The sequence below is a fragment of the Anas platyrhynchos genome, chromosome 5 (genome assembly GCF_047663525.1).
Source record: "Anas platyrhynchos isolate ZD024472 breed Pekin duck chromosome 5, IASCAAS_PekinDuck_T2T, whole genome shotgun sequence".
NCBI lineage: Eukaryota > Metazoa > Chordata > Aves > Anseriformes > Anatidae > Anas > Anas platyrhynchos.
Genome location: NC_092591.1, coordinates 18,389,300 through 18,404,674, shown reverse-complemented (window position 1 = coordinate 18,404,674; position 15,375 = coordinate 18,389,300). Strand labels below are relative to the sequence as shown.

The window sequence follows — 15,375 nt, the reverse complement described above, 5'->3', positions numbered from 1 at the left end:
AAGAAAAGCTGTTCTTCTAGTATATAGTCTAATTAAATATTATAGATGCCGCCAAGATCATTTCCAAGCTCTACTCCTGTGACAGTACATAGAAGCCATTGGTAAACAAGCACATGACTTCAGAATCTCCCATTAGATTTATTTGCATATTGATCAACATTTAACCTAAATAATAAGATTAACCACTGTCATCTATATATATATATAATTTTGCTCTCATTCTCAAGAGATCTGATGCCAGTTGTCTGTTACCATTTGCTCTACTAAGCAGAACACAGCTGGAAAAGACCTCCTGGACTCACAAAATCCAGTTGTTTGCTTCCACAGTCACTATGTCATATAATCCTTTCACTAAACATGTCAACATTCATTTGACAAACAGTTTAATTTCCAATCTAAATGCATTTATGATCAGCTTATTATATATTTGTTTCCATGCCAGAATCTTCCATTGGCATAAATATTTTTCCCTTCTCCCCATGGAAAAACTTGTTGTTGGTAATGTTTTGTTTAGCTAAACTGACTATCAGACAAAGCTTCATATTCACTACCCAGTGGCTCCTCTTTGTCCAAGCTCAGCTTTCAGTTCAGTTCAACTCATCTGAACATAGATGAGAGGTGTACATCAAAAATACTCTGATTAGTCTCCTGTAAATTACATGGATACTTCAATATGTCCTGAGAAAAATATCTATTACACATAGATTTCATCCTGTGTTCAGCTAGAACATTCTGAATCTTCCAAACCTCAGTTACTCCTCGGTTAAACAGACATTTTTCTTACAGTCATCAAGTCTTGCCTTTTTTTATTACCAAACATTATGCCACTTCTGTTACTGTAGTCTGCAATAGTATCCAGCTCTTTCTCTACAGTAAACAGGTGCTTTTTAAGATTGCCAAAGCATTTCAAAATTTGTTTTTATCATCAAATTAGGTCATCACAGTCCTTACTTTTCTGCCAAAACTACTATTAAAAATATTAAGATTATTGGCTTTATAAGTCCAGCAGACTCCATCAACTTGAAACTTTTTTTTCTAATAATTACCACCCATGCTTGTGCCAGTTTATAGATTTTCTTACAATTAGTTCATCAATCCAGATCATTTTCAGCTAAGCTTCCCAGAAGGTGTAGTTCAAAATGCTTTACTGAACTGAAAACAGATGAAGCCCCTTGTCTAGCAAAGCATACATATTCAAACCTGGATAAGGACAGTGTGGTCTAATACTAAAAAGAGTCTCTATATGGTGTCATTTACAGAAGATTTTTCATCCAAAATAAAATTGTATTATATGGTATACAATAAGAATTTTATGACTGCATTTCTCTTTCCTTGTCATTCCAGACTCTTCTAACATTCACAAAGAAGAACATGACTTCTGAAATTTCTTCCAAAATGTGAATTCTTAAAATGTCCCAATATGTTTGCAGTATTACTGACAATATGGCAGATTCAAGTCACTGGCTCAACTTTTATTGTAAATTTATTGCCTTAAAGCTTATTTGCAATTGTAATGTATTAAGAACAGTATTAGAAAGAAATCTCTTATACAGATTCATTAGCTTAAGGGCTATATAACTTGTGAATACAGCAGCAATAAAGTAATCAAAGAAAAGAATTTACTTGGTCTTGCTTTTACAAGAATCATAACACTAGTCAATAACAACTGAATTCAGTTAGATCTTTCTTCATACTAAGCATCTTACCCTTCTTCAATTTGCGAACAGCTAACATACAATGGCTAGGAGATAAATCCCATATTCTTAAGGTTTTGTCATCACTTACAGTGGCACAAATGGGTAAATGAGGATGAGTAGCTAGACCCCAAACTTCCCCCTCCATGTGACCCTGAAAAATACACAGTGAATCAGATGATTTTATATTTAAAACTGAAATAAGAAACAAAAGATTTAAGAGGTTTTAAAAAATAAAAACAAAAACAAACAACAAAGAACAGAATGAGAACATGCATATATTTACAGGATAATAAAGAAATGTCTAAATAGAACAGAACACCTGAAAAAAACTCCACCTTCCTACTTAAGTGCAAATTATAGTAGTCATTTATACCTGTGAAAACCTTTCTCTGAGAAATTATCTACACACGCACACACACACCTAGAATCTTCCTTTTCCTAAATGAGAGCATCAGGTTCTAATACATTCTTTAAAAGCTCCAATTGTTTACATATTGCATTGACCACTCACAAACTTGAAGATACAGAGACTTACATTTAAGTATGAAAGGAAATTGTATGATGACATATTTTGTAAAACAAAACAAAACAACCTGTTTTGTAGACAGATTTAAGAAATGCTGTCTGCTTGGTATAGCAAAGAGAATTTTTTTTTTAAATGTAATTACAATGAGAAACTAAAAATAAACCTCAAAAGAGACAAAAAAGTAATTAATAGTCAAAACAAGTTAGTAAGAAATTTGGTGGAGGATCCATTGACTTACTGCATTTTTAGACTAAAACTATATTTCAGTTTATTTGACAGAATGAACTTGATGAACAAATTTCAACATGACGTTCTGTGATCTGTTTTGCTCATGAAAGATTCACAGTGCTTTATCGTAGCCTTAACAATGTATGGAATGACAGTAACTTGTTAACTTTAGTAGTTACTAAAATGCTTGTTATTTCACAACAGTCTTTCTTTGAAAAAATAAAACAGTATTTGCGATAATGAGTATCTAACTGATATCTAACACTTACCTGAACCAGAAGAGTTATTGGTCCACTTTTATCCACCTCCAATATCTCACCGTTCTTTGTGCCTACTAAAATATGACCATGTCCTAAAGATATGGCACGTATAGAAGGATTATCTTCTAAGAGGAGACCTAGAACATTAAAATATTATAAGACAGAAAATTTTCTTTTATGCCTTAAAGAGGATTTTTCACATGTACACATTACATTCTGATTGTAGTAAAGGATACTCAGTAGGAAACAAGCAAGAATGTAGTCCTGCATAGAAGAATTTATATGTTTGGACTCATTTGGGAGTATTTAGCAATTGCCCAACCAATGAAAGAACACACACTAGTCATTCTTCCAAACTTCTAGTTTGAGATTTTTTTCCATAATAAAGCCACTATATAAAGCAAATGCCACTAATCTTTCTTTTCAGGGTATTTCTGAAGTTTCATCAGCCCCACTCACTGACAATCCTACTGAAAAAATATGCATGTGAAATATCAGCTATATCACTATCTTTTCATACAGCATTTATGGTACTTTTAAACATAGCATTTCATTGAACAGATAGGAGAATGAGAAAAGCAGTAACAGAATGTTTTAGTTAATGGGTGTTCCATTCATGATTTCTGAAAATTAAATCATATATTTTAAAACACAGAAAATACAAATTTAATAGATTAGTGGAGGACGGACGTGGAACACACAACAGGACATGACCTTATTTCCAGAACATCAAATAGGGAAAACCATAAATCAACACTAAGAGCAAGAACAAGTTAAAGGAATAGGAATTAAAGAATTCTTAAATCATTTCAACACACATATGCAATTACAGAAAATTAAGTCATAAAATTCACAAAACATACTAATCCCTTACCAAACTAACCACAATTCTAAATTCCATTCCTTTTGTAGACTCCTCCAAAACAAAAAAGATCAGAAAAGGTTACTTCATAATTAGAAACATAATAACATAATAGGTTTTATGGTCATCACTTCAAAAAAATCAGCTGGAAGGTAACAGACTCAAAGTTAAATCAATTAATTCACGCAGATAGTAGGGTAAATAGGACATAAGGAAGTAGACTTTAGACATGAGGAAATGGTCTCAAGTTACTCCAGTGGAGATTTATATTGGATATCATGAAGGTCTTCACAGAAATGGTAGTTAGGCATTGGAATGGGCTGCCCTGGGAACTGATTAAGACACCATTCCTGGAGGTTTTTAAGAGATATGTGGATGTGACGCTTAGAGACATGGTTTAGTGAGAGACTTGGTATAGTTAGGTTGATGGTTGGAAGTCATGGTCTTAAGTTTTTTTCCAACCTAAATGATTCTATCGTTCTAAATATTAAGATCTGCCCCCACCAAATGTGCAAACAAACACTACAGCAAGCCATGCCTCAACAACAGAAATATGACTTATTCAGAATCAGAAAAGCTTTAAAAATATTAATTTTTAGTATTTGTTATGTTAAATGTGGATCTTACCTGACTGGGTAAAGCAATTCCACAGAAAAAAAAAGTTTTCTAAAGAAAGTATTTTAAATAAAATCAAAATGAGGAAAAAGTCTGCTGCGTTACCTTTAGACCCAGGAGCCAAAGCAGCCCTTTTGATGGCATACGTTTTGAGACAGCGTTCAAAGGTATCGTCCCAGAGAGCTACTACCCCATCCTTTCCTCCAGTGACAAATCCCTGGAAAAAAAAAAAATCCAAAAGTTAGAATCACTGATCATCTTTCCTTAATATTTCATAACCAACAGATTACTACAGCATATTAACTCACGTTGTTATGCAAGTTCTGAAGGTTTCATTGTAAACAAGTTTCGTGATTTTCTAGTTAGTCTCACTCTTCCGAGTTACCAACTGAGCATAAGACAACTAAGCCTCTAAACTTCTGCTATGCAAACTTCACACAAATCATCACATAATAACAAATATAGCAGGTCAACATAGTCTGACAGTACAATCCCCCCTACATTCAGATGGTGAACTTGCAATTCTTTCTGGCTTGACAAAGAGGTAGCTGGAACAGGAAAATGAAATTATATCATAGCTAAACACTTTTATTTGGGTCTACATTAGTTATGTTGTATCCTAGCAGTTAACTTACTTTTTCTAATGCATGCATGCTGAACACAGGACCATCATGTGCCTTGACAGTTTTTATAAGAAACACGTCTCTCCAGATACAGACATCCCCTGTGGAAGTTCCAGAGAATGCCATCTCTTCAGTCCAGCCATATACTGCACACATCATTGTATCAGTTCTTCCCATTGCACCTATGCAGCCCTTTCTCCCAATTAGTCCTCCCCCTGGTTTAAAAGAAAAACAAGTAATCAAGAGTTTGCTTGTTATTGTATTTCCCCAAAACTATGTAACTTTACCCAGAGCAACAGATCTTTCTCATCTCGGTAACCATATCCTCTATAAAGCAAGCCTAACAAAATAGACTTTTTGTTCTATTTGATAAAATGTTACTTCTAACTTACTACTTGAATCTGGTTTTGAATATGTACATACATGAACATAGACATAGAACAAAGAGAAAGTACATTTGGAAACCTCGCCTATAAACATAAAAAAATAGTATCTACCACAGTTCAAAGAACTCCCTCATAAAATGCACTTGAAAAAAATTGTTTACACCTTGACGTCTCATCCTTTTCATGATATGTTTTTGGGAATTTTAATTTTGAGGTTTGATGTATTGACCTCTGTATGATTGAAACATTGCAGTTATATGAATTTTAAAATTCTATAAAATACCATTATCTCAAGTAATGATATGTATGATACCTAGTGACTTCTGGCTAGAAGGCTGGATTCAGATTTTCATAATCCTTCAAGAAACTTCATGTAGTATAAAAACAGAAGCTGCTCAGGATATGATGCTTTGTACCATTCTCATGCTTACAGAGGCAAGGTCTCAAACTCTTTGCTATCACTTGGCACTGATGAAAGTATAAGTCCTAAGTATACAATTTGGTATCACTTCTCATATCAAGTGCACCTGTTACAGTGCAGACTTCACAGACTTTGCATTTGTTAAGGTGCACTGATCCTCTATTCCACACATTAATGCTGTTAAGTGTGTTTCACAGTGACTACCTTGCCAATGGTTCACAGAGATGGGTGGCACTACTCAAGAAATTTGTTTCCTGCTGACTGAGCAATGCCCTAAAACCAAGTGGGCATTTTAATTAATTTCTTTTTTATTCAAAAGAACCATCTCTGCTTTTATTATCTCAATTAAGATTTCCTTCTGCAAGAATTATATTAATATAACACGTTAATACATAGTAATTTGCCCAGTAAATATTCTCTTATGCACTTTGTTCTTTATTTAGCAAGCACTAGTCTTAAAATTAGTAATTTATATAGACTTCAACAGCTTGCTCTCAGACAATGTTGACTAATTTATCTTGGAGACAGAACTGAGAAAACTAGTATAATTTTTCTTATCACAGACTTTTATTTCTAAAATTAAGCTTTAGCAGGGACTCAGGTGAGTCGATGAGATTGTTTGAATAGTCAGAGGGTTCCTAGCATGTAAGCTAGTCTTTAGTCCATGTGTGTACATACACTTTTTGAGGTTCAGTACAACGACGTTCACACTAACATTAGGGAATGGCTTTTTTCACTGTCCAAAGTTTTTCAAGCACATAAAGAAGTCTGCTTATCTTGTTTTTTAATTGTCAAGCTCAATAGAGGTATCTAAATAAAGAGGTCTCAACTAGCAGGTGTGTCCACTTCAAGTACTTTGTCTTAAGTTTTGTATGTGGTTTTTATCACCTTAGATTTATTTTTGTGTATCTTTATAAGATACATGCTCAAACTGTCCTTCTTCCAAAAACTGTTCTATTATTTTAGAGCTCTGCACTATTTTGAGATTTGATATATTATTATTGGATATAAAATCAGTCAGTAGAATATCCTTTTTTTTTTCTCTACTTGTGTAGCTCTAGCAACATGGAAAATTGATCTTATATAGAATCACTACTGCTATTGTGCCAATTAGCTTTATTTCTACAAAGAGTAGGACAAGGCTAACTTAGAGATAAACAAAGAAGATATCTCCCTTTCATGCAAGAAACACATGTTAAGAGAGTTTATTTATATTTCAAATCACAGAAACTACTGTAATAAAAAATAAAAGTTACCTTACCTGCTCTACGCCAGAATTTCAAGTGTTTAATTCCAACTGTAATCAACTTTTCAGGCATATAAGGATTAATCTTAACAACAAAAATCTTATCTTTGCTTCCCCTGAAATATAAAGCAAAATATTTTCCTGTTTTAAATTGAATTATAGCTCTTCATCATATTAAAAAATATTTTTGTATTGTATACTTTCTTTATCTTGCTAACATGTACTTCCAAATCACTTACAATTATTTTATTATAAGGATGAAAGCCAAGGAATGAACATACTGCGTCCTGCTCTATTTGCCATTAGCCTTTACTTTCCAAATGTGAGTGATTACATTACTTCAGAAATCCACTAGGTGGCCTTTTCTTTACAAAGTGATATACTGAAAATTGATGCAGATATATATATATATACATATATATATATATATATATATATATATATATATATGGCATTCAGACCTTGGACAGCTTATCATGAAGTTTAAAGATGCACAGTTGTATATCTTATTTATATCCATCTTTTAGTCTGTAAATAAATTGCCATTCTCATCCACTAATTCTCATTAGTTTATTTTTCTGTTTTTCTTGTTAGTTTCTTGTTAGAATTAAAAATCTATTGCCCTATCAATTTTACGTGGAAATTTCATTTTGCTTTAGAAGCACTGAAACCTGTTGCATGTTTTAGACCTCTTAGTATGTTCCTAAATACATAAAAGCCCATGCTTTGCTTCAGTCCCAGAGTTTGAAAGACAGCTGTCGACTATTTTTTGCTATCTATGCAAGAAGTGCTCACTAATATTTATTTCTTTAAAATGCAGAAGAGCCACTAACTTCTCCTCTCTAGACAACAACAGCAAAACTCTTACCTTCTGTGTTTTTTAGACCACTGAATGAACCCATAGCAAAGAGCTACCAGTTCCTTTCCAAATTCATGCTGTACTCCGCAAAGTACAGATGCTGCTCTCAAAAATTCTATTCCATTCCACTGAGTAGGTAGGATAAAAAACAACCCAGAAATGAAATCCAATCTAAACTGATTAAAGTTCGATTAGAAAAATTGAGATTTGTGGGTTCAGGGAGTAGAGGGATTAAAAAAAAAAAAAAAGAAATATTCCAAAAGGCCTATGTGAAAGGTCATGTGAAAGGCAAAAAAAAAAAAAAGGACAAAAACAGCATTTTCATAGAAGCCAAACTAACTGGACTTCTAGTAAATAACTAGAAGGGGAGTGCTCTCCTTTCTCTTCATCATCTCCTTAGTTTCATTCACATGAAACTCAAATCATGTTCAAAATAAAAAAAATAAGTTTAACTATCACTGAAGAGCAATAAAGAAGTTAATGGATAAACATGAAGCCTATACACTTTTTTTTATTAGGAAAGAGTAATAAATCCTTTTCAAACAGCATGCATACTGAAAACAGAGCGGGGAAAAGTACTCACATTATTGCTCTGTTAAAAATAATACTTAAACATAGCAAATTCAAAGGTTTCAAAAAATACTTATCAATATTAGAAATAAGATTCTATCTTGTAGATCGAAACTTTATTTAATAAATATATATGCAATAATCTGTGCTGAATCAATAAACTTCCAGAATATTTAACTTTTTGAGATTATTTAGTCCACTCTCTTGTTCAAAGCAGGGCTAACTTCAAAGTTAGATCAGGCTCATCAGGATTCAGAAAGGAAAAGTAAGGAACCTCAAAGAAAAGAGAACTGAGCTAAATAGCTACAAACTACCATCCCAAGAGGATGATATTTGATGCAAAAGATCTGAAAAGCAAAGCATATACCACCATTTCTTGAAGGGCCAAAGAAACAACCAAAGTAAAAATACTTTCTTGACTAGAGGTAATCTGAGGTCTGGAAATGACATCTCTGCATCAGCCAAAGCCAGTGACTTGCGAAGTCCCGCAATCGTATAAAGGTGACATGAATATGAGATTCATGGAAACAATAACAGGTTATGTGAGCACTGCTTGTGAGTAAAGAACAAGAGGTGCATATATCTATGTGCAGAAATATCGGAGAGGACCACTGAAGCTAGGATTATTAGGAAGAAAAAAAGACAAATTTACAAATTTCAACTAGACAGTTGACATGTACAGAACTTTTGTATAAATATGTAAGTTTTTTTTAGCATAAAATGTTATAGAACCGATGAGTGGAAATGCATGGAGTGAATTTTAAAGAAATCATTTCAGAGCACAAACATGTAACTAAACATTCCTTTGTCTTTCTTCCTCAGCATTTGAACTGCCACAGCAGTAGTTCTTGTAGATTCTATCACAGCTTCCATTTTAACTACAAAAAAATATTAAGGCTGTGCTAAATCACCTGTATAACTTAAGTGAAACTTTAGAGGACTATTATTCTTTAATTAATATATGTTGCTCACTGTCATGTGAGACTAAACCTGGGTACAAATTTTAAAATGAAGTTAAATTCCTACCTTACTGCTGAAAGCTTTTCTCCTTTCTTCCAGTCCCAGAGTACAATAGTGTGATTGTCATCTATTCCAACAGAAGCCAAACGTTTCCCATCCGCTAGAAAAATACATTTATAATTGAGAGAGTAGATAGATAACCTTATGCTGCAATAATAAGAAACTACACTAAAGAACACTGTACCTTCAGAAATATCATAAGAACATAGAAACAGGTAAATAAGCATAAAATAAGGACAGCTATGGTATACTTAGAGGTACATTTGACATCAGTATGTTTTTAAGCTTGAGTAGTAAATTGGATGGAGTTTAGGACTATGTTAGGAACTTTACATTTGATTTAACAATTAAGAATTGTGAACTCAACAAAACACAGACTTCATGGTTAAAAATTACAACCACAGTTCTTAGCTTTTAAAATTACTCTGTCTAAAACCTGCACTTAGATATCATGTGTTTGTACCATTCCTTTGCTCTGCTAGTTGCTGATGTAGCTGCTAAAAACCTTCATCACAAACTGCTTAGTGTTTCCTGTTTACTCTGAAAATCCCGGTTCATTTTTAAACTTTTCTGTTAATTTCACTAAAGCAAAATTAGGAAATTCGTGAAACATTCCTAAGCATACTACTGGTGTCAAGTCTTTCAGCAACTCTGACACATATTCCACATTAACTCCTAAGAAAGAAGTTATTTATGCTTATTCAAAATCAACATATTGCTAACGTGTACCCATCTTTGAAATTGCTAAGCATACATGCCATAATGTGAAATGAGATTCATGTCTTGAAAAAGGAGAGCCAAAGAAAGTTAAGCAACAAAAGACCCCGCACTACTCAAAGTGATTAGCCTAGCTACTAAATGGCACAGAGCCCATTCTTGAACTTTCTGACATTTCAAGACAGCACGTTTTTTTTTTTTTTTTTTTTTTAAATGAATTATCACTCTAAAATAGCCTCTCTCTTTTGACATTTATCACTGGAGAGCATTTTTCATACAAAACCTTCAATGTAAAGAAATTCCCAATAGTTCATTAGGATTAATTAGCTTGCATTTTCATACAGAAGGAAAGTTGTATATAAATAAATTAACAAATACTTATTACCTGAAAAATCAACAGCACAAACACCATACTGGTGATAGCCCTTTAATACTGAGAGTGGTTTTATTGTTTCTGTATCCCAAATGTGTATTGAGGAATCTCGACCAACCTGAAAATAAACATATTTATAACCATTTTTCATTTCTCTTTCACATCAGTTACTTGACATAGTTGTCTGAAAGCATAATATTGACAAATACCTCAAAAAGTATTTGAAATAATTCAGAGTGATAAAATTTTCCTGGTATTACTTGAGTCTGGCTTGCAAAATATTCCTTCAGCATCACAACTACTGTTCTCACATCTAGCTCTCCAAAGTCCTCCAAAGAACCTGGATGTATTAATCACTATTAACCAACCTTACAATAGACTCCTCTTCTGGGGAAGGAGAAAAAAAACAGCAAAACCAAACAAAATCCCTTAATAGATTGCATTGTGGCATATTTATTCCATCAATTACTACTCTTTCAATCATTCTCTGTCTAAAAATAATGGGTTATTTTTATGGCTAGTATAAACTACTTTATGTTTGAGAAATCAAGGTGACTTCTATTACTTTCTGAGGTCACTACAAGTAATAAAGTACCCTACGAGTCAGGTTCTACTGCACTGATACCTGTGGGGTAACCCTCACTTTGTTCATAAGGTCCATTTTCAGGAAAATCTGAACCAATCCTGCATGATTAATTTGATTACTGTATAACCTAATTTCTGCAGGTAATTTAGTATATAATATGTATATGTAAAATACTGATATAAGGTAGTATATAATCTAGCTTATCACTTAGCTGCTAACAAGGTATTTTAAAATAAAGTAATTCCAGGCATATTTTTATTTACTCTTTAATACTCAAAAATGAGACAGAATTAATTTCCACATTTTGGTATTTAATCTCTAAGCTGACCTGCAAATTCATGTTCCTCTCAAGCTTTTTTTTTTTTTCTTTTACACAAATTAAGGGTATCATAAGCAAAACTTCATTAACTTCTGTCAAACTTCTATTATTGAAGTTTGACAATTCAATAATAATAGCAGCAATAGAGCCTGAAATGTTTGGTGAACAAAACTTTATAGGAAGAGATCTTTTTTAGAAAACAAGTGAAAAGATTCACCTAAAATTACCATCTAGAGAAAGCTAAAATGAACTGCGTTGTAGGTACAAAGAATGGCTTGATTAGAAGTGATAACCAAAACCATAATGCATGAAATTGAGAGGCAACTCTTCTCATAGTTAATTTCAACTGCTTCTCATAGTTAATTTCACAACAAAGATATAAAAGAAAACACTAATTGGACATTTCCTTCACTTGTTATCATGCAGAAGCAACATAAAATAATGCTGAAAAAAAATATATATATATATTCATTAAAAAAAAAGGTTAAAAAAATGAATCATCTAAAGACTATTGTCAGAATTAGTATAAAGAACCAGGGGGAAAAAAAATACACCTATGGTGCAGTTTTTAACATTTCTCTTGACAATTAATTAACGTTGTCTGCCACCTGAATAAATGTAGGCTGGACCTCCTTTCTCCAAAATAGGCTTTCAGTGGTAACAACTTCAGTCTTATTGCTGATAAACACGCTTCCTACCTGGCCTGTTGCGACATAGTCCTTTAAGGGATGAATAGCAAGGCAAAGAATGTCATCATCATGACCTAGATAAAAGCGCTGTGTGTTTTGCTGTCGATTGTACACCACTCCCACCGCTGCAACATGGTATACAATTTCACCAGTCTGAGTGTAAAATAAATTGCTTCGACAGTCGTAACCTCTGTAACTAAAGAAAAAATGTTTGTGCATCAAGGTCATAACCATACATATTGAAACTTTATGACATAAAATTATGCAAAATGCATTTCATAAATGTGAAAGTTCAGATTACTTACCAATTAATATTTTGGTGTGTTAAGATTAACTTTTTTCCCACCAAAGGAATGTCAATTTATCAATTTAATCTACTATGCACACATCAGTACCACTAGCATTAGTTTGAAAGTGGCTGCTATTTAACAGCCACAGCAAAATAGAAAGTTATCATAGCTAATAATTTCTCCAAACCACATGGAGAATTCAGGCATGCAACAAAATTAAATGAAATAGCCAAAACTAGTTCTCTGGACACTTTCTATCTCTTAATGCTCAGAAATCAAACAGCAGAACTTTCTACAAGAATGTGGACAACGTAGACACCATAAAATGTAAAGTTTATTGAAATATTGAAACTTTCTAGCTATAAATAAATATATATTTTTTTCTTTCAGGTGAGCTTTTTTTTTTTTTTTTGAAGGATAATTTTTTTTTTTTTTTTAAGGAAAACCTGTCTCCTTTTAGTACTGACACCACAAGGGGCATGACTGGGACCAGCTCCCAGTGGATGTATACTGTGGTCGACATATTTCTTCCTAGGTGTGATTCAATATTCCATAACAACAAAAAAGGCATTTTCAAAATGGTTATAGACCTACTTTCAAAAACACTGTATGAGGCTCAGAAACCTAAAAAACATTAATCAAACAAGCAAGTTTTAAAGTAATATTTTTAATAATGCTATCCTTGTAGTGAATGGAAGAAACATTTACAAACACCAACTTAAAGCGATTCCTTTCTTTCTTCTGATATAAACAACAGCCCATCAATTCCTGTTTTTACACTCTTAATTCCTTGGTTAATCTGTTTCTGTTCCTGCTCCAGTTTCTATAGATCCTCACTAAATCAACTTTCCAATTATTTTAGAAAGATACATTTCTGCTTACATTTCTATACCTGTAGTTAAATTTATAGGAAGGGTATGATGCTTGAATGTGATTGAATTGGCAATTAATTATTTTGATTTAGAGATCATTAAACTCTAGCCAAGTATTTTTTCAGCCAACTTCTAACTGAAATAGTTAAGTTCTAAAATGATGAGGAAATCATTCACAGCAAAGAAAACAACTGAGTGTTCACCATCAGTAGCTACAAAATAACAGAAATCTTTAGTATTTATGTTATGCTTTACATGCTGTTATTTTCTTTGGGTAATTAAAAGCAAATATCAACAGAACAAATTACATTATTTTTAAGCAGAAAAAAACACAGGATATTTTTCTAATAGTGAGTCTTTAAAGCGTCACATAAGACAAAGATGCATCCATACACATACCAATATGGTATACACAACATGAATGGGATAGTATTTAATACAACTACTAGATGCAAGACACTTAAAAAATTTAAATGACAGAAATTACACAGCCAGGGTAGAATAGCCTTTCATAAATTTATATTTATATAAATATATACATTTTTTCTTGCTTGTATGGTGTAAGAATATGCACTGGTCAAGTAATAAATCTTTAAGCTGGTTGACCAATTTAGAGCTTAATGCACACTATTCTGAGAACTCCAGTCATGGATCCATTTCAGTCATGCCAAATCAGTACGTTACTGGATAATGGTTTAAACACAGATGTACTAACTTGTCTAACCAGGACCATGGTGAACTAGCAAATAAGAAACAGACCAACATAAAGGATAATACTTCACAGAAAATTTCTCACAGTACTTACTACTCTAGTCTCAAAGAGTGAAAGAGTTGGTGATTATTTGAAAACATGTGTTTGCTTATTTGCAGCCAATTTGCACAAACTAAGTGGTAGGAAAATACAAAAGCAGTCATTCCCAAAGGAATTTACACACTCAACAGCAGGCCACAGACCTTCTGAAATATCAGCTGAGGAATTTTCACTGAAAGATTTCTATGATTTCTATGCTTCTTGCAGTGTTCCCAGAGATGTTGATACGTGGTAGTCACAGATTAGCTATGGAAGAGCATACAATTTTATGTTCATGCTGTGGAAACACCCTGTCGTTTCAACAATCCGGAGAATTCTCATCTAAACTGTCACTGACTTTTTTTTACCTAAACAGTTAAATACAGAGTGCGATTCCCAAGCTTCAAATCCCCTTCTATCCTTTGTCTTATCCATGTATTTTGGGTTTAGGACAGTACATCCCCCTCCCAGTTAGAAGAGTTTCAACAAAAGGTACAAGTAACAGGACTCTAAGTCAGCTATCTTAAGGCATAGATCTGCCTGAGCAAAACAAAAGCATTAAAATATTGAGAATAAATGGTTCGGATTTAAAGGGTCCTCTTGAGACTTGTGTCCAACTCCCCTGCTCAAGCAGGTTAGCTAGAACCTTGTCTTGTTGGGCTTTCAGTATCTCCACTCTACAGCCTATCTCAGAAACCTATTCCAGTGTTTGACAGCCCTCATAGTAAAAACAAGTTTTCTGGTGTTCAGAAAATTTGGTGCAAATTTCCTTCTTAATTTGCAACTATTGTGTCTTGTCCGGTCAACAAACAGTACTAGGCAACAAAAATGGTGAAGGATCTAGAATGCAAGACACATGAGGAGCGGCTGAGGTGCCTTGGTTTGTTCAGCCCTGAGCAGAGCAGGCTGAGGGGAGGCCTCATGGCGGCCTGCAGCTCCCTCACGAGGGGAACGGAGGGGCAGGCGCTGAGCTCTGCTCTCTGGGGACAGCAACAGGACCCGAGGGAACGCCATGGAGCTGGGACAGGGGAGGGTCAGGCTGGGGGTTAGGGGAAGGTTCTGCACCAAGAGGGTGGTTGGACACTGGAACATGCTCCCCAGGGAAGTCGGCACTGCACCAAGCCTGTCAAGAGTTCAAGAAGCATTTGGAAAATACTCTCAGACGTATGGTTTGATTTTTGGGTTCTGATAATCCTTGTGGGTCCTTCCAGCTAAGGACAGTCTATAATTCTGTGATTCTACTGAGAAGATTCTAGCCTCCTCATCTTTGTTCCCTCTCTTCAGGTATTTATACACACTGATAAGATCCCCCCACAACCTTCTCTTCTCCAGCCTGAACAGTCCCAGCTCTATCAGCCTTTCTCGATAACAGAGATGCTCAAGTTTCTTCACCATCCTAGCAGCCCTGTTTGTTCCAGTATGTCCA

General features: G+C 33.9%; 1 protein-coding gene across 5 annotated transcripts in view; it reads right to left on the bottom strand.

Annotated features, from left to right (window-relative positions):
- Positions 1-15,375, bottom strand: part of EML5 (EMAP like 5) — a 123,703-nt gene that overhangs the window by 42,160 nt on the left and 66,168 nt on the right. For all 5 annotated transcript variants that reach the window (XR_005265953.2, XM_072038373.1, XM_072038372.1 and 2 more), the window contains 8 exons: positions 12,007-12,193; positions 10,416-10,521; positions 9,320-9,413; positions 6,880-6,980; positions 4,824-5,026; positions 4,294-4,405; positions 2,721-2,848; positions 1,707-1,848 (listed from right to left, as the gene is read on the bottom strand). Coding sequence is in view for 4 of the 5 variants with exons in the window: in XM_072038373.1 (XP_071894474.1) it covers positions 1,707-1,848; positions 2,721-2,848; positions 4,294-4,405; positions 4,824-5,026; positions 6,880-6,980; positions 9,320-9,413; positions 10,416-10,521; positions 12,007-12,193 (1,073 nt within the window). In the remaining variant the exon portion in view is untranslated. The remainder of the gene's footprint in view (positions 1-1,706; positions 1,849-2,720; positions 2,849-4,293; positions 4,406-4,823; positions 5,027-6,879; positions 6,981-9,319; positions 9,414-10,415; positions 10,522-12,006; positions 12,194-15,375) is intronic.